The sequence below is a fragment of the Falco rusticolus genome, chromosome 5 (genome assembly GCF_015220075.1).
Source record: "Falco rusticolus isolate bFalRus1 chromosome 5, bFalRus1.pri, whole genome shotgun sequence".
In the NCBI taxonomy this organism is placed as follows: Eukaryota; Metazoa; Chordata; class Aves; order Falconiformes; family Falconidae; genus Falco; species Falco rusticolus.
Window position 1 is genome coordinate 89,831,515 of NC_051191.1, and position 20,422 is coordinate 89,851,936.

Below are 20,422 nucleotides of genomic sequence, written 5' to 3' on the forward strand. Positions count from 1 at the left end.
AAGAGGGAGAGCTTGGTGCTGCCCCATCAGCTCTACCCGTCCCCAGCCTCGCCTGCCCTTGAAGGGACGCTGGAAGCAGCAGCACTCAGAATAAGCCCTCATCTCTCAGAACAGGGAGGTGGTAAGCAAGCCACTCTCGGCTGGAAACAGAGTCCTCTATGCTGCCTGTGAGCCACGGCAGGTGGTCAGTGCCCCCTCGGGAATCACCTCCCGCCACGGGAAGGCCAAGCAGCCCTGTTAGCCAGCTTCTGCACGGCCTCTGCCATCTGGGGACAAGCTAGACACTCATGCGCAGAGCTACAAGCGCAGCCATGCCACCAGTGTGGGTTGTGTCCTCTGAGAAGGGAGCAATACCCCAGAGCGATACCCAACTCTAGAGGCGCCCTACGTGGGGACTTCCAGGCTGCAGAGCCCCTTCCAGGTCCTCCACAGTCTCTTGCTCTTGCTGGTTTTCCTTCCAGATGCACCATTTTCCCTATCCAGAGAGGAAGTCCTTCTCTCGCCTCCCAAAGCATCTCCTCGTGTTCACCTCCTTTTTTTTTTTTTTTTTTAAACTTTGGAGACAGGCAATTTTTATCAGCGATAGCTTTTGTCATGAGAAAAATGTCAATATTTACTGGCGCAGTTCTGTCAGCACTGCACGTTACACCTGTCTTGAAAATACCTTTGTTACCTCAAGGACCAACCGGTCAGAGATAACAGCACGCAGCCCCGCAGACTAACTACACCTCCTCCTCTGCCACCTGCCCACCAGCAGAGCACTGGAGCCACTCCTGGGAATGGCTGTCAGGGTCCAATGCGAGACTCCAGCAGATCACTAGGGTGCGTTCGTTTGGCAAAGCGTTTGAGTAATGAACACTGAGCACAAAGTCCACTGCGGACAGCAGAAGGACACTCGCACCTAACTGCCACAGAGTGACCAAGGTTATTAAATGTCTTTTCTGCCTGTGATTCTTCAGGTTATCCTCATGCAGGGCCCCCTTTGCCCAAACACAGAGCAGTAGCCCATCACCACTTTATAATCCCTGGGACTGACTGAGCCTTCAAGTCTAACAAGGAGAAGGAAAAAAAAATCAACACATGAGCCCGACCCTGACAGGATTAGCACCCCATGTTGTCCAAAAATTGCTCTCCCCATGTCAAACAGAGCTCAGCCCAAGGTGACTGCAGTTCCCTGAAGGGTTTATGCATTCGCTGGTATAATTCTCACAAACAGCTTCTTGGAAAATGTCAGCGACAGGGTGTGTAAGGGATGCCTAACACAAAAGGAAAACACATTCCTCTGTCTGAGAGGACTAAGATGTTTCCAGACAGAAATTATGTGCCTAAAAGGTAGTGCTGTCCTCACGTGTTCCCTCTGCAATACAACATGGAAGCTCTGAGAAAAAACAACACACAGGCAGGGGGGGGTCAGGGGGGTGAGGGGGGCAAGAAAGAGACAGAAAATGAGGCATTTCGGTTTACATCCCATTCCGTACCGAGCACTGACTGCACATAGCAAGGACGAGAATGAGTTACTGTTTGTTCCATTCAAGGTTAACTCAAATCAAACTTTCACTTCAAAATTTCAGAGTCAGCAACTTGGAGACTTAAATTGCCTCACTTGGAGGTTTAAACTACCTAACCTTCCCTGTTTGTTTGACAGCCCTTTCTGGATGATTAATGAAAAGCTATAAACAGCATTTGCATAAGACTATCTATCTCCTTTGCTGGGAAGAAGTGGTTCCAAAACCGGCTTTGTAAGAGGAATGAGCAACAAATGAGAATCTTCTGAGCAAGCAAACAGACATCCCAGGTTCCTACTATTTACAAGCCAGCTCTCACCAGTCAGAAAGCAAGAACCAGTCCTTACTGTTGACACTGGGGCAGCATTCCTCTCCCCAAGTGACCAACAGTCAGACCTTTGTCCCCAGCTCCCCAGGCAGCACCAGGAGCCCCTAGCAACACACACCTACTAGCAGGGTTACCCCCAGGGCAGTAGCGTTCCCAGTCCGACTGACGCGAATGTGTTTTGTAAAGGAAGGTATCCAGGCTGCCTGCTTCACCCAGGCAAGGGCAGGCAGCCATCAGCAGGTTAGCAGCTGCCCTTCCAGGAAAACACCTCTTTGTCCTCATCATGGATACCATCTCCCCAGCTATGGGCTGGCAGCACGCGTACAAGCCCAGGAGATACGTTCCCTCTCCCCTGTGGAAAATGGGACAACCTCTCCTTCTAAAAACACAGCCTTGCCAAGACTGCACAAGCCCGATCCAGGAGTTTTGCTGTATTCCATCTCCTGCTGCTGCTCTTGCCTAGTTGCCCCAGGTCAGGACAGATACCTGCAAACATGCGCCTATGGCTCCTACTGATGCTCAAACTGTCCCCACGTCTTCCCTGGGCGAGATGGGTGCTCTCCCGGCTCCTGCATCACCCCCAGCAGTGCTACATCCCAACACCATCTCAGAGAAGATACAGACTGGGAGAACAGCATTCTAATTCCTGCTCCCATCAACACTGTGGGTTTTCCTTGGATTTTCTTCACACATATCACTAACCCGCCTCGCTCCTACTTTGCAGGAAGGGTGCAATGAGGCTACAGCTTACTTGGAGAAAATATGAGTTGCATACACAACAGCAGCTCCCCGCAGTATGACTGTGCTATATGCACATATCCAAGGCCTGAACCCAGCCGCATGCCTAACAGGAAGGCAGAAACCATATTCGGGCTGCCAAGCTTTTCTAAGGCACAATCACAAACCTTTGGAATGTGCCCCAACGAGCAGCTTTGGCCTCTTCAAGGACAGCAGAGACTGTCGATCCTGCAGAATGAGACACATCTTGACCCTCCCGCGAGGTAACTGCTCAGACCGAGTTTCCCCCTAGAGCCCGACCCCCCCAAGCCTCAAGCCCTTGAAGTGTAGGTAGGGGCACAATTCCCAAAGTTTGCACCTGTTCAACCAGAAAACACCTTTGCATACACACCCCCAGGTGGAACATAAGGCACAATTTTATTTTCCCCTCATCCCCCTTCCTCGCACCCATCGTGACGTTGTTTTCTACGCAGCGATCACAGGGATGCTCGTGGTTTGCACTCACGCGGCAGCCAGCAGCAGCGCCCTGGGTTCACAGGAGTTCACCTGGCTGCTCAGACTGCCACCGTCCTCAGCAAACTCCTCTGCAAGGTGTTGCCAGGTGGCCCTCCCAGGCACTCTGAGCTCTCCTTCACCTGTCCACAGCACGACCAGTGGGGGCAGCCAGGGTGACCCTTGTGCCCATGGCCACAGCCTTGGTACCCACCTACAAGAGAAGAAGCACTGTCAGCTCAACCCAAAGTGGGCCAGCAAATGCCAGGTTTTTGAGCCAGAAAATCAGAGGCTTTCAGGGGGTGCTTCAGCCCCAGGACTTCCCTAAGATGGAGAGGCATGGGCTGATGACAGCGCAGCATATTCAAGTCCAAAACTGCCAGGACTCCCTAAAGAAAGGAGAACAACTGAGAGGGACCTCCCCGTTCCAACAGCTGGGGCAAGCTGAAGATTTCCATCCCCTTGCCTGTTGAGTAATGCAAAACACAGCCCTGCAGAACCCCACGCCAGCTGCTAGTGGCTATGGCCACAGCTAGACACAGATCAAGCACAGAAGGAGGAAGCGGTCGGTTCTATACTAAAAATCTGCAAAACACACAATGCCACATGCAGGTTAAGGACAGGGAAGCTGGCTGGGATTAAACAAATAAAGGAGTTGAACTCTCATCCTAAACATGAAGTGAGGCTTCTCCGAAGCGCAGAACTGGGCCCTGTGTGACACAGCCTGCGAGCTCCCAACCCACCAGCAGTGGAACAGAAGCAGTATAGACACAGTGCTGCTTAGCCTCACCAAGAAGGGCTGAAAGACAGAGGTGCCCAGCCCCAACTCCGGCACAGCTGGCTCAGGCCTCTGTCCATGGGGCCTGCTAAGAAGACCCTTAGCGTGTCCTGCTGCATTTCTCACTGCTGCAGCCACATCCTACCAGAACATATGTACATACATGTTACCACAGTCCTGGTGCGTGTACAAGGCAGGAGCTGGGCTAGAGCATCGGGCTAGAGCATCTACTCGCACCTATCTACACTAGGGAGGACCAACTGCAACAAACCCTTCTGATGCCAGCAGCGTGGCGAAAGCTGAGCACCCACCTGGCATGGTCCCACCGCAGGCACAGCGAGCAGATTTCTGGCCTCCACTTGAGCAGAACGTGCAACAGTGAAACACGCCTTGGTGCTCGCGGAACTTGGTTTTCACCACCAGAGTGAATGGAGAGCCCTGCAGAGGAGAAGCAAGCAGAGAGGCTGCTGCAGTGGATGCTACCAGATGTTGTGTCTGCATTTTCAACAAACCAACTGGGTGATGCTGTCAGTCACAGATTGCTAAGCCCAGTCTTAAACTGCTAAGTGGTAGAGGTAATCCTTAAAAGATTTAAGGCAAATATTTTAAAAAAGAAAAGCAGGTAAAGAAGAAGCAGTGCAAGAGGAACAATGAATGCTACCTGTACATGTTGCCCTTTCACATAGACGCAGACAGCATACAAGCCTGGCTCCTCAGGGCTGTAGGAAACATGGTAGGTCCCGTCACCATTATCACACACTGTTGGCTTGACCACACTATGAACAGAGAGAAGTCCAAGAGGTCAGTGACTGGCAGAAAATTGCTCTACACGCGAACCACTGTTTGGCCTAGATTTGTAGTTGGATCCTGATGCTCAGCCTTGTTCAGCAGCTGTGGGTCTCAAGCGAGCTTAACAGGATGCATGAGCAATGCTCAAGCACTGAGTAGCTTTCACACACACCTGCTACTGGGAGCTAAAATAACCGTACAAAGGAAGTCTAGCTAGCACTTAGCTGCACGGCAAGGATCTGTAGCAACCCTGAGCACTGAAAGAGCAGATGACAGACTTGCAGGTCAGATTATCCCATCAGATAAGAGCCCTCAGAAGTGGGGTAAATTCACAGCTTCAGAGAGCAGTTACCTCCAGAAGAGCCCATGAAGAAGACAGGATATAAACGGGGCAGGTTCGAATCACTTCACCCGCTATCCCAGCTGCATTGACTCCAGCTGTTCTCTTCAATGCTTTGAGGAGTTCTAGGTCCCTGCTGGTGAACTCTCCCTTTCCAAATTGAAGCTCATTGGGTTTCACAAGGAACGCAGAGGGCCAGGGAGAAAGCATCGGCTAGTTACCTCGGCACTGCCTGCCTGCTTCACACAAGCTTTCCACAGACAATTATCGGGTAGCTCTGCTTAGAGGAAGGTGTTCTTCCTAATACCCACTAATTAGTCTCTTGTGCCCCACAATATGACAGTTTTATAATCTTCCAGATTTGCAGGCTGTACTCCCCACCCCCCACCATCTCACATCAGTACAGCTGCCCACATAATTTCCTGCCATGAACTGTGCTGATATTTCATGCTCTTCTGTAGCTGCTGTGCCTCAGCCCAAAGCCAGACGGCTTTCAGCAACGGATGTAGTGACTGCATACACACAAGAAGCAGCTGAGTTAACGTGGCCACAGCGACCTCTATCCCACCACGTAAAATCCACATAATCCTCATGCGAACACTTTCCTACGTCATATGTGCACCCAAGGAAGGAAGGAAGGTACATTGGAACAATCTTCTTGAACCATGACGCTATACTGATAAGCATCTGTGCAGCCAGCACTGCTTCGGTACGCCTTGTCAACACTCCCCCACAGCAAGGAGTTTTAGCATCGTGCCCCTTTACCCATCAGGTCAGGCCACCAACAGCATTCCTAGAACACATTATGCTGGTATCTTGATCCAGCCATATTGTGAGTACTATAAAAAAAAAAAAAATCAAGAGATGTTTTTCTTAAGAACTGACCCCCCCCCGTTGGTTCTGCATTTGTGCCTGGCTGCTTTATAGGAACAAAGGTGGCCTGGAAACAGTTAGAAAATAATTTTTTCTGGTCAGTCAGTTTCATTGTGGAAACATTTTGGAGCTCAAGTGTGGTCTTCTCTGCTTTTGCTAGAAAACCTCCAAACATCTTAAAGTGCCCAGCGCTTGCCAACTACAGGAGAAAGCACAATAAAGTCCCAACACAGATTCTTTCTCCAGAACATGACTTAGGCACTTCCATCAACTGTCAGAAGCTCCTGGGCTTGGTGGACTGTCTGACTCAGGATGGTCATTCTGGGGTTGCGATGTTTTACACTCATTAGGTGTTAAGAAAATCAGGAGCCCTGGCTGTCGGCTGGTAGGGGTGGGAAGCAGCAACATCTCACTCTGGCAATGTCTAACACCCACCGAGGGCTGAATCCTTTAAGAAATCCCAAATCACTAAAAGAGTCAATACAAATCTGAGCCAACACCATCAAGCTTCACACAGTCAAATACAACCAGTAGGAAGCACTGTTGTCCCAGTGGGCACTACTCTTCTTCCTTTTCCCTCCTACAGACTCTGACCCACATGCTGAAGCACATCCCCCCACCTGCCCAAGCAAGGAGGGAGCCAGGGTAAGGGAGGCAGAAAGGCAAACCCAGTGGCTGGGGAGCTCTCAAGTGAAATACCCACCTGTCCTTCTCCCTGTGGGTGATGGTGACCTGCACAGCCTCTCCTCCTCGCCCCATCCGCTCCCCCATGGTGTCACTGCAGAGCAGGGTAAAGCCAGTCAGCTGGTTCTGACGGGCACTGTGGACATCTGCAAGGCAGAGAAACAGGACCAGAAAGGATTCACACCAGCTGTGACTGCCACCTCCCACCCATTTTAAGTGTTGCAGTCCCATCAGAGCACAGCCAGGACTTTAATGCAGCTCCTTCCACTCACAGGGAAAAGTAAAAAATGACTGGGGATCAGGAGAGCATGGGCAGCCATAGGTGCTGAGAGATGTTGGGCAGGCTTAGCCTAGAGGTCTGTAAGGACCAGGGTGGTCTTCCTGCCTGCCCCTCTGAGCCCAGCCAGCATCTCCCCAGAAGGCCTCAAGGTGCACCATGCAACCAGGAGGGAGGAGGAACAGCCCCGCCGTGCACAGACCTCAGCACCTGCAGTTTGGGACTGAAAGGATCGAACAAGCCCTGGGTCTGTCTCATCTGCCCTGCGAAGGCCATTACCGACCAGAGCTGGCTGCGTTCTGTGGGCTGGTCTGAACATTATCTGTTTGCTGGCTCTGCTCCAAGTCCTTAGTAAGCAAATATCCATGAAATCATCAATCCCAGTCACTCCCACGGCAATCTCGGCAGGAGCTGTAAGGAGAATGAACCTATTCACTCAGCCACAGAGGAGACCTGCCTGGGCCCATGCTCCAGAACAGCAGGGGCCACCAGGAGAGCATCATGTCCTGCCACTGCAGGTGCCGTTCCCCACGCTGAGGTCAGCGATGTTGTGGAGGGCAGCTCCACTACGCTCTGTGCACCTGGATGGGGATAGTTCTCTGGCTCCCTGCCCAGCATGGCTCCCACAGGCCCTCAGCAAGCAACGCAACCTCTGGCAGGGCTCGACCCCTGCCCCCAGTCCAAGCCTGGACAGCAGGGAGCCAACAGTGCCTTAAGCTGCACACCACATGGGTACAAAGAGTGGAGAGGTGACTTCAGGGAGCGGCACATTCCCATACAGCTGTTGTACAGCACCCCATTACCTTCCCCGTGTAGGGTACATCTGGCGGGATCAACCACTTTATTGATAATGGCCCCAAAAACTTCATAGCCAAAACACTGCCCTGCCCTCTCCTGGGGAGAGAAACGGATCCCGTCGTCCACGCTGGGGCGGGTGTTGTAAGCAACGCTGTTCAGCTTTGCCAGCCGACTCGCCACCACCCCTTTGGTGATGAGGATCTCCAGGTCTGAGCCACTCGTCAGCAAGTGCTCCGTGTACTCCACACCTGTCCTCATGTCCAGCAGCAGCTGCTGCATCTGAGCTTTCTGCAAGTGCAGCAGATTTTCCTTCTGCACCTTCAAGTCCTCCAGCTGCTTCAGTAGCCGGTCCCGGTGTTCTTCAATCGCTTTCACATACCCACTGGCAAACTGACGGATCTCTGCGGCCACAGCCTCTGCGCGATCTCGGACGGCACTGACCATGTCATCAATGTGACTGAGCACACCCTCTAGGGTGCCCATGTGCTGCTGGGTGCTTCTCAGCAGCTCCTGCAGGGCCTCCCCATGCCTGTGGATGGCATTGCCAGTGAAGTCACAGGTGTGCTGCCGGTGTCTGTCTGCTACGCAATCCCGGCACACAGGCTGGTCACACTGCTCGCAGAACAGCCTTAGCTCCTCTGTGGGATGGGAAGGGCAGAAGAGAGGTTTCCTGGCCTGGTTGCAGTGCTTGCTGCTCACCAGCTCTGTCACAGCATGAGAGGCTGTCTTCTTCTGTCTCCTAGAAGGGAGGAACCACACGTCACTTTATGCATGTTGGATTTGAAATGCAAACATCTGAGACCCTTTGCAAATGCCAGTCTGTACAGTCTGCAAGCCACAGTGTGTGCCGCTCCCTCCTGTCTCCCATGAAATCTGCTCTGCATGAAGGGACTTGTGGTCTCCTGAGGACAGGACTCCGCCCAAAAGAGAACAGCATCTGCAAGCAGCTCATTAGAGGCTGCTCTCAGGCTCCCTGCATGGGGTCAGCACTATTTTCACACACACAAGAATCATGTGCCCCACCATGGCCACACGCGGACAGGGAATGGGTTGGCAGGTTGCTACTGCCAGCAGCCCCTTGATGGAGCCCGACAGAAGTGGGATGATCGCAATCACCCCCAGAGCCCACTGTAACAGGCAGCAGGAGGGCGGTGAGCCCTGCAAAGCGAGAGCTGGCAGGAGGTGTCTCGAAACAGAATTGCTCACAGACAGTCACTTCTGGAGAGGAAAAGGAGGTCCCAGGCTCCTCAGCCATCAGCCCAGGGATTTTCACCAGCTTTAAATTTGCTGAGGCAAAGAGCTCTAAAAACCTTTACGGGAAAATCTACTTCAGGCCGCTGCCAGAAGACAGTCTGTGATAAAACACTGAATATTCCAAAAGTCAAACTCCACTTCCTTCCGGCTGCCAGGTAAGGTCCTGCTCAGAGGAGACCGAGGATGGGGCACAAAGAACATGTTACGACCCTGACATCCACCAAGTCACAGGGCAGCACCAGAATATTTCCTTGGACATAAGGAGCTAGTTACCGAGCAGGATGTAGAAGCCTTGTCTCCTGTACTAATGACTTCTGGCAGTTGCGATGAGAGGTCCAAACTGTAAGCAAAGAAGTACTCCGAGGACCAAGCTCCACAGAGTTGCTCTGGCAACACAAAACAACCTCACCACAGGGCAGGATGTGGCCCTTACGCTGCTCCTTTTGCTTCCCGCTAATCTCCCTTGGGTCCAGCACGTTTTCAAAGCACTCTAGCATTATTCGCTTAACACTCTTCAAATTCACACTTCCCTGACTTCAACTTAAGATCTCTCTCACTTATTCCAAGGAGCATAACAGTGGTACTCAGATCCTTAGAAATCTTCCTTACGCACCAGGAAATCATTTTAAAATGGTTTTCCTTGGCCCTTGCTCTGCTCTGCCGTCAACTAATTCAGGTGCAAGTCTGCAGATGCTAGTGGGGTAAAAAAATGGTACCAGTAAAAAACATAGGAAGCGGCTCATGGGGATAAATCTTCTACTGCTTTATACCTTCTGTAGTTATTTCTGTCAGTGCAGCAGGCTGCTACTCAAAAGTCTCAGTTTATCACTCTTCAGCAGCTTGCATGTGGTACGAGGCATTAGCTAATCAGAATGGTATGCTGAAAACTACAGCCCTGAGTAGAAAGGTAACGAAGGGTCTAAGCCATTTTACCAGAGGCACAAGCATCTGCAGGGGGGGGAGGGCAGTGAGGAATATGCCTCAATTCTTTCTGGGGAAAGAATGTGCTAATCAAGTGGAAAGGAGCAGCAAACACGGAGGGAACAGGCGAGGCTGATTAACCCAGGCTAAGAGGCTTCCCCGGCCAGTGCTACTGGGTGTTTTTCTGACCCTGCCTGTCACCTCCCTGCCTCACAAGGCCATCCAGGCTTCCTGTCACTTTTCTTCCATAGCACTGCCTGTCCTTTGTCCTGCTCACAGGCCACAGCAGCCACCTCCTCTTCAACTGCTACCTCCATTGCAGTCACCTCTTCTTCCTGCCTTACTGGCAGGACCCTCTCTGAGGGACACAGCTCTCTTCTGCTGTCACTTCTTCAGTTTTCCTGTATTCCACTGGAACTCAACCCTGCAACGCCAGGCACACTGCAGAGCAATTACTGCCGTGGGCTCCACCTGTCCTCACAGAAACGCTGAAAACACACACAGGGTACACCGACACAACACTTGACAGGCAAGCACACGGGTCGACCATCAGGAGGTGGCAATGACAGCAGGCAGGCTAGCATCAGGGCTTCCCCTTACGTCCTTTCACTTCACCCCTGGGTGCCTTTGTGCAGGAAAGGTTTCTGGAGGTGGGGAGAGGCAGACCACATTCCCTGTTTTCCCTTGGGAGATGTGCGTTCCCCAGAGCAGATGGCACAACGCGCCAGGGCCCTGTCCCACCCGCTCTGCCCACACTCGCGCCTCCTGGGGTGAGCCACTCTCCCCTCAGCGAGGCCAAACCGCGATGCAAACCAGCGAGCAGCTACGCCTGTGGCCTGACGGTGGATTTACCGGCTCCACCGCCACGGCCGCGGGCTGGCCTGGTGGTGGATTTAACGGCTTCACCTCGACAGGCTGCCCAGCCTACTGCTCGCCGGTCCCCACCAGAGTACCGAGCATCCTCATGGAGGGTAAAATCCTGTCAGGGAACGGACAAACTGGAAGACACCTGGGTTTAGCGCTTGGCCGTGGGTCCCCGCCTGCTGCCCCCCGCCGAGGCGGCCCCGCGGGCCGGGCTCGCCGCCCCCTCACCTGTGGGCCTGGCAGCAGAAGAGGCAGAGCGCGGCCCCGCAGGTCAGGCACCGCCTCACCGCCGCCCCGTCCGCGCAGAGGTCGCAGCCCGCCGCCCCGCCGCGCCTCAGCGCCAGGTAGTCGGGGACGAGCTGCCCGACCCCGCCGGGCGGCAGCGCCACCTCGGCGTCGCAGAGCGGGCACAGGACGGGGCGGCCCGGCTGGCCCAGCGGCCCGAGCCGCCTCAGGCAGGGCGCGCACAGCGAGTGCAGGCAGGGCAGCAGCCGCGGCTCGGCGCAGGGCTCGGCGCAGAGCGGGCAGAGCGGGCAGCGCGGCCCGGCCGCCATGCCGCCCCGCCGGGCAGGGCCGCGCCTCAGCAGCCCCCCGCCCCTCGCACCGCCCCCGGCCCGCCCGGCGCAGCGCGGCGGCCGCTGGCGGGGCTTCGCGCTCGGCCGGCGCCGCCCTCCGCCGCGGTGAGGGGGCGGTGGGCCGGGGGGCGCCGGGGGCAGCCGCTGCCGCCTCGCCCGGGCCGCTCCTGCGGGCCCCCCCCGACGGCTCCCGGGTTTCCCGCGGCGGTTCCCTGGGAAGCGGCCCCGGCCCGCCGCGGGGGGCTGTGCCGTGTCCGGGCGGCCCCAGCTCAAACCGCGGGCTGCCCCGGGGGGCCCCTCGCCGGCCCCGGCTGCCTCCGGGCCGGCCCGGTCACCCCTCGCGGGCGCCGGCGAGCTCGAGTGGCAGCGGCGGGGCTCCCGCAGACAGAGCCCAGCGCAGCGGCTGCCCGCGGGGCTGGCCGGGGAGCTCGGTCTGTCGAGCGATTGATGGCTGCGCTTACACGTGTTGTAGAAGGCAGCCTTCGAAATCAGTGTCGTTGCAGTGCTGCATGAAACTCCATGGACTTGAGAGTATCTGCACAATTGCTTTTATCCGTCTGATTTGTAAGTTCCTCAAAGAACGAAGTAAGATACTTGAACGCTCTTTTCTACAAACCCACATTGACTAGCAGTGATGTGCTCCTATAGCGTGCTGCATTCAGCCCGTAAGGCTGAACTTCGTACCAGCCACTCCATCAGCTTGCCTAGGACCGTGGCCATCTTCTGCCCCATCCCGCAGGCCCTTTTGAGTACCAACATGATACGGACACCATCTAAGACTTCTGGATTTGAAGCTCCCTGAGTTGTATTAAAAAACAACACACAAGGGAGGTCTCCAGTCAGGTGTTTTTTTCAGGACTGCTGACTGCAAAATAAACCTCCTGATCTGCAAATACTTGATCTGTGATGGATGTTAACACCACTCTGATGTATAACGGATGGACACAGACATAGTCTTCCTCATGTGATACTAACATTTCTCTTGTCTTTCATGATGTAATATGAGATCAAGGTTTTGGGTCACGATCAAGTGTTCACAGCCTTACAGCTGATCAAAAAAGAAAGATGTTCTAACAGACTCCTGCGGATTAACAATAGGCAAGTGAAGTGGTTGCTGCAGAGGTTAGAAAGGATAGAAGTTGCAGTAATTGTGAGACAAGATGACTTGATAACAATACGAGATATGGTGGCAGAGAGGAAAGACTGGTTCTTTTAATCATGCTGGTGGAAGGAGTAGCAAACAATAGTAAGCGTAGGTGGGGGAAGAAAACGGGAGAAGAATCGTAATGTTGCCATTGCACAGAAAAGGCGAACTACCTAGAGAACAGCAGCATCTTCCCTGGGTGCAGAGAGATGGTGAAATAAACCGTGGCTGGCAGCTGCAGAGAAAAATCTGAGGTTCCACCCAGCTGATCATCTGCCCTGAGGCTGATCAAGTTGGGAGCACCGGACAGATCACTACTGACTAACGTAACCCTGAGTCATCAGCATGCAGCAGTAGCAACCTCCCGATGACTAGAAGAAGTCACAGTGGGGCTGCAGAGAATGGTCATGAGAGCCTCGTGAGACTCAGAAAGAAAAGAGAAACAGAAATGTAAAAGAGAAACAAACAAACAAAAAAATACCAACCATCCAAAAACTAACTAGCGGCCTGCAAAACAGAGCTGTATTAGTACAAACTTGTGCTTCAGTTTTGGTTACTTTCCCCATAATATTGCTTTCTTGGCTATTGCTCGTCAGTGGAGGAAGCCCCGATGCCAAGTCCTAAATTGTGGAAGGCAACTCAATGGAGATGTATACTGGCGCCCCGTGAATATCTTCAAGAAGCATACTGGGCTGCAAAGCACCGCAACGATTGCACTGGGAGGCCCTCTCCTGTCTTGGATTACTCGGTTTGCTTTGTAACTGGACAAAATGTAAGGATGAAAAAAAAAATGCACTAACTTACAAACACTGATGGGCAATAAAGGAGCATAATTAAAACGAAACAATGACAATGTGTCTAAAATTACACTAAGGAATAATGTTTTCCTTTGGCCACATTTCACCAGAGTTGCTGCATGGCAAATTATCCTCATCTGACCCAAGACTCATTTGAAATGATGTCCTCTTCAAACTTGTTTTCCTGCTCCTATTGTTAAAGTTTTCTACCAGAGCCTATCAAGAGTGCTTGCTCTTTCCTGTTCTTTCCCTGCCAGCTCCTTCCTCCTTTTTAGCTGCAGTTTATCTCCTCTCACTTCCTACCATTAAGCACTGGATCACCAAACAAGAAACATGGAAGATTTGATGATTTCCTTCCCCCTTCCCTTCAGGGATTCTTGATTAATATTTATATTATATTTGCTAATTAACCCATTCTGGAGACAGCCTTATGCTGCTTTCCCGTTTATATTTTTCTAAAGAAATAGGAGTTTAAATGTTTGTGTCATGTACCAAAAAATCTTTAAAGCATAATTTCCTTCCTAGACTCTTTGTGAATAGTGTGCATATAAACCATTCATCATGCTTGGGATGGGGTGCCTCATGCTAACCTGTTCCCGCCTACTCTGTTAATTTTAGGAAGCTGTTTCTGGATATCCTGCCGTAAGAAGCGAACTGAAAAGGTGGTGAAGCCAAAGTCATTAGTGAACAGGACAGTGAGGAGCAGACCTGCAATCCCTGGGCTTGCAGAAAAGTCCAAGATAATAAAAAAGAAGCTCTGAAAAATACTCAGAAATTATTAGAGATCTTGTTGACAGAAAATGGAGAACCTGTCAAAGTGCCATGGCCTGCATTAACAGCAGCCAGAGGGAGGTGGAAAACGGCTTATTTGGGGAGTTTACAAAAAGAAGTGGAATGGGCAGCTGGCTGCTTCCCAGTTGCCCAGCAAGTCCAGTTTTACTGTGGATTTGCCAGCCCTGGGAGCTACTGTGTTTCAGAGACTTCTCTGAATACGGCAGAGCCACCACTATGGTCTGGTAGTACGTGACACATCATTGCTTCTTCCCATGCAAACTGTTTGGTGCAGGCTATTGCCCAGCCACCCAGCTAACGTTAGCTCTTCCCGTTTATATCAACCTCACCTGGAAAATCTAACAAAGGATTTACAAACATCTCCCAACCTAAGCAGGATCTCTTCCTCATGCAGCTAAACATGCATTTTAAATTATGTAGCATTTGACTGGTGGGAGGAGCATTTCCGTACCGTTCTTTTGGCTTCTGGTCCAAGAGTCTATGACTATCAGTCTATTTACTGAGGCACAGAAGCTGGTGTTGTCCCCAGCCCTCACCTTCTGCATCCAGCCCGATGCCCCAGGGCTCTCAGAGCGTGAGCACTTGGGATACCCTGCTTGGGATGGAGAGGGAGACTTCTCCCCCGAGATCTCTCACAGACTTTCTACAGGGCACTTCTGGGGGTACCCACTTGAGGCATTTCAGGAGCTAGGGGCCATCGAAGGATGCTGTGCCCAGCCCAGCTGCCTTCTGTAGCTGCATGGTGTGGTTGTGAGGGGAGGTGGGACAGTTGCAGGCTCAGATATGCCCATGGGCAAAGCCACCTCTCTCTCCATATGCCAGCGCTCATAGTGCGAAGCAAGTTTAGATCTGGTAACAGGCCCATCGTTGGGTATAAAGTATAATGTAGATGTCCTTAACGTGCTCTCTGTGAAAGAGACCCTCCCATGGCTCCAGGTTTTGTACGTACCGTGTCTCAGACACCGTTTCGGTGAGCGCCTGGTTACAAAGAAAATGCCTTTGGTTTGGTTCGTGGGTCCCTATCTCAGCCCAAACTTCTGGGTTGAGTTTGTCCCCATCTCCTTTGACACCTGCAGCAGCCTAGCTGCTAGGCAGTGCCGTATAACTTGTGTGACCACACAACTGTCACTTTTTCTTTCTTCTCTATCAGGTGGCAGAGGTCACTCCCATCAGAGATGATGGAGCGGGACTGCTCTCCAACATGGCAGAACCCAGCTGCAACGAGCGAGCCTGCCTTCAGAAAAGGAGGTCCCAGCTGACTTTTGCCTGTGCAGGGCCTGGAGGGCACAAGGGCAAATTGCCTCTGGCCAAGACTCATATGACAAAATTTCTGCAAGCTGACTGCACGGGGGGATGTGACAGCTGCTGCAAAAGGCCAGCACTGATACCCTGCTTGGGATGGAGAGGGAGACTTCTCCCCCGAGATCTCTCACAGACTTTCTACAGGGCACTTCTGGGGGTACTCACTCTTTGGGGAAACACCTTCACTATCAAACATCTCCCTTCACGTAGGTACTCATAGACTCTCTTTTAAATTTGCTAGCAGCTTTTTCTCTTCAGGCTGGTGTTGAGCTTAAGGGACTAAACTAAACTGAAATTCAAGAGACCTCATTTAACGTAAGCCCAACTCTCTTCATTTTCATGCTGGACTCCAAAATACATTTCTGTAAGCTGCTATCACACATCAAACCCACGCTCCAGCACAAGGACTTAAACCATTGCAGTGTGACCTGAGAGAAGTGAAGGAAGAAGGCAGCAAAACAGCACACCTGGCAGACTGCACCTGCTTGGCTTACGGACTCATGGAAGGGGCACAAGCACCACACGCAGGCGCCTGACCCTAGCAAACTGGAAGCAGAGATACAGTAGTATATGGAACACAGAAAGAAAGCAGCGAAAGAGAAGGGTGGATCTCTCTTGTCCTCCAGATTTGTGACAGGAAACAGTTCATGTTGATCAAGCCATATCCGTTTCTGTTGGCGAAGGCTCTTTGGATACAAAAGCAGCTGCAGCTAAACCACCCAGCAATGCTGCTTTGTGCAGACTTGCCCTTGCTGTGGCTTCTGTCCAGACATTCTTGCCTTCCCCTCCTCCCTGCAGCTTTCCAGCCACCTGCTGCCACCCTCAGCTTTCTGCTGCTATATATATTTTTTAATCTCTCCTGAATCCTGCCTACATTTTCTGAGGGGAAGATGAAACCGGGGTTTTTTTCAAGCCAGGTTTTCTAAGGAAGCAACTTCTTTGTGATGTCAGGCCAGTAACCCTTTTCACCTCCCTTTCAGCCATATTGGAGACATGGGAAGTGATTTGAAAGAATGTAAGTGTCTACGTGCAAAAGAAGATAAATAAATAAGACACTTAATACACAGAGAAGACAATGGAGCCATTTTTCTTTCCCTTCACTGCCAGGATCGTGAGAGACAGGAAGATACTACAGTAGGATATCACATGGCGATACAGCTATTATAGTGGTGGCCAGAGGCAACTAGAAAAATGTGGAGCACTCCAGAGAAAACCAGGCTGAATTAGTTGTGCTGCTTGCAGAGCAGCTCCCGATCGTATGATTGAGGGGTGTGTGGGGAGAACAGATCCCGCAGCAGAGACTGTCAATGGGGCAAGCAAGCAATATTAGAATGTGCCTTGTGGTGGAGTCACTTTGCAGCACCCTTTCGTCTGCCCCATGGTCCCACAGGCTATGAACAGCCTCTGTGTGTGCACGGGGGTGTCCGAGCAGGACTCTTCCTGCAGCACTAGAAACAAAATCCTGGCCTGGCTGCAGGGCAGTGCGAGCAGGAAACTTGCTTCAGTGAGGTTTGTGGTCAGTATGAGACCTGACAAAGCAATATTTTTATGCATGCGCACACACACACATAGATATATATAAATGAATAAATACAAAATCTTACTGCCTGAAGGAAACTGCAACAGGTTTGCAGGAGAACTACTTCCTTGCAGGAGCAGATGTCAATCTAATGAGAGTCAGCACTCTGTTTCAGACAGGTACAGGCCAGCCACAGCTGTGATGACAAACGGCCGAAGGAGGAATGTGAAATAATCCAAGGAACCGATACGGCTAACAATACAGACAGAACACAGACATAGTGACCCTGAAGAGTACAACAGAACACAGCTAACAGCGACCCTGAAGAGTTATGTGGAACTGGGCTAGAAAAAACATTTGCAGACCCAAAACTGCAGAGACAAGCTACCCAAAAGTAACATATCCTTATTACAATACAATTGTAACAGTAAAAGTAACTCCCTTTGAAGCAGAAACTGTGAAAAGGTAGCCCAGCCCCCACCCCACACCCTCTGGAGCATACGTATTATATGGAATAGGATGTAAAGAGTTATAGCCAATCATGTTTTAAGATCGCCAACTCCTGTTTGTTGAACTGTATGTGAACCTCCCAAAACTAGGAATAGGCATGCTGGCTTTGCGGATTTACCATCTAGCACCTATCTCTGCATAGGCATGCAATGAACAAATATCTCGACTCCGTGTGTGGATCAGCTTGCACCCTGGGTGAAGAATCCTGATTTTGGGACATCTGTGCACAGCATGCCAGCCTGCTTATCACATTTGTTCCCAGCAAGAAAGCCTGAGCTGGCGAGCATGCATCTGCATTCAGCGCAGCTCTCCTGCTTCCTTAATTTGCTTGGCTTGCCCCCGGCTCTCCTCCCTCGTGCACCCAGCTCTTCTGCTGTGCCTAACTCCACTGCTCCTGCTTAGTTTGTTGGCCAGAAAGCAGAACTGCATAGAGCAGGGGCAACCCCAACTCTATTTTCCTCACTCTGTTGCTATCGAGACCTTCTGCTGAATTGGGGGGCAAAAAAAGAGATGGGGGAAGGAAAATGAGTATTAAGGTTTTTACTCAGGTGTCCAAGCAAGAATCCAGGCTGCCCTGGATCACCCCTCTACTCCCAAGATGGCTCTTCCTAAGCACCTCACTCCCTGTTTCTCAGAAACACCCAGGTGCTGTGCGGAAGACTGCAGAGGAGGCACAGACAGGCACTTGCAGAGACAAGGGTCTTTTTGCTTTTTTCAGCTTCTGCTGAAACTATGCCTGGCAAGCTCGCCAGGCTGGAGAGGCACTTGCCCTTTTCCACTGTGGTGCTGTCTCAGTTGCACCCAGCAGTTCTCAAGAAGATGAGGCCAGACAGGAGATTGTGAGTAATTGTTATTAACGGCGAAGTAACTGTACTGTGCAGCCTGGGGCAGGGGAGAAGCCCTGGCAGCTCTTCTGCTCAGCTCCACCCTGCCCAGGGCTGCAGGGCCGCTTCTCTGCGGCAAATGGCAGTTGCTGCGAGTTACAAGCGCCTTGGCTTGAGCTGGAGCCAGGCACGTGTTCTGGGCGCTGCCTTTTCCTGCCTGCACCATGTCCTCACGCTGTTTGAAGTGAAGGGGGAGGATCACCTGCGATACCTGTGCTCTCTCCCAAGACTATGCACTGGCTAAAATGTCTAAGAACTGAAATGCACAGAATATATATGCACGTTAATACTTCTGTATGTCCATTATTAGCACAGGAAGAGATTCTCTTCACAGACTTTTGTGTTCCACGTCATGCAAAGGCCTCCCCATTAGCACCCCTGCATTCAAGGGCCACAGAAGGGAAGGCAGAAGAAGTTTGTGAATCCTACCACAGGACAGGACCACGTACATGGCAGCTGTCAGGATGGGGCATGCTCAGCTAAACAGCAGAAACATAAACATGATGATGATTTTCTAATCCAAAACTTGTGCTTCTAATAGAGCAGAGGTGACCCAGGACTCCTCAGTCTTGCACACCTTTCACCATCCTGGAGCCCTGTACCTCTGAGACCAGCCCATAATAAAGCAGCAAATTTTTATTAATGCAGTCAGCTGATTAAGCATCTCACAGCAGTAAAGTATTCCACTATTCTGGACCTCCAGAGCTCTGCACTTCCCTCTCTTTTGGTGCAAGCATGGCTCTAAAAGCATCCTTACATCAGATCTTATTTTGTCACAGCTGCCTCCCCCTCTGTGTGCCCTCACAGAGGTTCCCCAGGCTGTCAGACACCTCTTTGTTTCCACAGTTACAAAGGCCAAGGCACCTCTGCACCAGTCCCCGGTGCCTCAGACCTGCAGGGCTACATCACTGCTGGGAGGGGTGGTCATCTTAACACCCACCTAGAAATGCCAACCAGCAGTGCCAGACTGCCGCCTTGATGGAGCTAGCAATTCTGCGTAGCTAAAGGTTTCAGAGGGAAATGCTCTCAATTTGAGACTTTTTTGGTTTAAAAAGACCTTATGGACTTTGCATGTCCTCCTAAAGCATAATGTAAAATAAAGTGTCGCATCTACAGAATTTTCAGTTTGCCTCTAGAAACTGGAACAAGTGGGTGTAAGCTTAAAAACTGAAAGCAGGATTTGTTTTGGACTTATCTCTGTTCCGTACCCACAACTATTTGTCAACTATTTCGTATTTCAAAACCAAAATAAAACCCAAACAAGGCAACACATTGCACAGTCTCCTTTTGTAACTGCAGAAGAACTAATGACTATGAAAGAGGAAGGAATCAAAAACCCAAGAAAACCCCCTAGAGTTTTTCCATCTCCAAAAATAAAATGAAAAGACTATTTGCAATGAGGTTTTCGGTGTAGAATTTTGTAATCGAAATGGGCATGGGGAACTTTCCCATGCTTTCCAAGAGAAACATTTTCAAAGGGAAAACAATTCCTATGTGGTATACCTGATAAAAGGAGGACAAGAGAAAACAAAGGCTGCAGCTCTTCTCTTTACCTGCCTTTCACTATTGTGCTTAGCCTGGTCTGCGGCCAAACGTCCTTCTGCTGCCATTTAAGACAAAAAGAACAAACATGAAAGGCCAGGGAAAAAAAAGGAAGCAAGGCAGTAAAGCATTTATCTTGTAAGATCAGAAAGTCATTGGCAATAAAGCACAAAACACTGGGACAAGGCGATACCAGCCTTTCTGTAATTTAACACAATTGAAAAATGAAGATAAATGAAGCCCTAAAACTTTCTCCTTTATCTCGTATGAAAAATCAGATGTGCTGCTGCTAGTGACAGCTGCAGTTTGTTGCTTGGTCCAGAACAGGCAAAAAAAAAAAAAGATAATGCCAAGCAGTAACAGTCTCTCAGCAACTGCCCTCAGCTTTATACCGTCCTGCAGAGTCCCCACAAACACATTTCCACTACAGCTCAGCTGCAGCTCGTTTTTAGCCCTGAAACTGGCTGAAACTGTGTGACCCCCACCTGAGCCGCAGGCAGCTCCCTGCCCCCAGTCTAAGGCTGTGCTGGAGTTGGTGGGAGGGTGGCTAGAGACTCCCAGCGAGACATTCCTGCCTTCTGAGCTGAGCAGAGCGCTCGGCCTGTGTTGGGAACAAGTTCTGCCACCAGTGCAAGGTCAGCTGTGCTGAGAGAGGAGTTACTTGTTTGCTCACGCAGCTGTGTGGCTTTGGGGAGCCTGGCTGGAGCTCTGGGTGG

At 51.4% G+C, this 20,422-nt stretch overlaps 1 protein-coding gene across 4 annotated transcripts; it reads right to left on the reverse strand.

Annotated features, from left to right (window-relative positions):
- Positions 1–2,969: 2,969 nt before the first annotated feature.
- Positions 2,970–11,211, reverse strand: TRIM45 (tripartite motif containing 45). 4 transcript variants are annotated; one of them, XM_037388948.1, is made up of 6 exons: positions 10,870–11,211; positions 7,608–8,341; positions 6,547–6,673; positions 4,503–4,617; positions 4,153–4,279; positions 2,970–3,277 (listed from the first exon to the last, which is right to left on the reverse strand). In XM_037388948.1, the coding sequence occupies exons 1-6, from the start codon at positions 11,193–11,195 to the stop codon at positions 3,126–3,128; spliced, it is 1,581 nt and encodes a 526-aa protein (XP_037244845.1). In that variant the 5' UTR covers positions 11,196–11,211; the 3' UTR covers positions 2,970–3,125. The 4 variants fall into 4 exon arrangements, 3 of the variants coding, with proteins under 3 accessions (XP_037244845.1, XP_037244846.1, XP_037244847.1); XM_037388949.1 differs by lacking the exon at positions 10,870–11,211 and adding an exon at positions 9,130–10,530; XR_005104425.1 differs by lacking the exons at positions 2,970–3,277; positions 4,153–4,279; positions 4,503–4,617 and adding an exon at positions 6,800–7,215 and having other exon boundaries at positions 6,578–6,673.
- Between the last annotated feature and the right edge of the window lie 9,211 nt (positions 11,212–20,422).

Coding starts and splice junctions, on each gene's coding strand:
- TRIM45 (XM_037388948.1), bottom strand. CDS start 11,195: ATGGCGGCCGGGCCGCGCTGCCCGCTCTGCCCGCTCTGCGCCGAGCCC. Junction 8,342..10,869: donor TTCTGCTGCCAGGCCCACAG/GTGAGGGGGCGG, acceptor CCTCCCTTCTAG/GAGACAGAAGAAGACAGCCT. Junction 3,278..4,152: donor CTGCGGTGGGACCATGCCAG/GTGGGTGCTCAG, acceptor CTTCTCTTGTAG/GTGGGTACCAAGGCTGTGGC.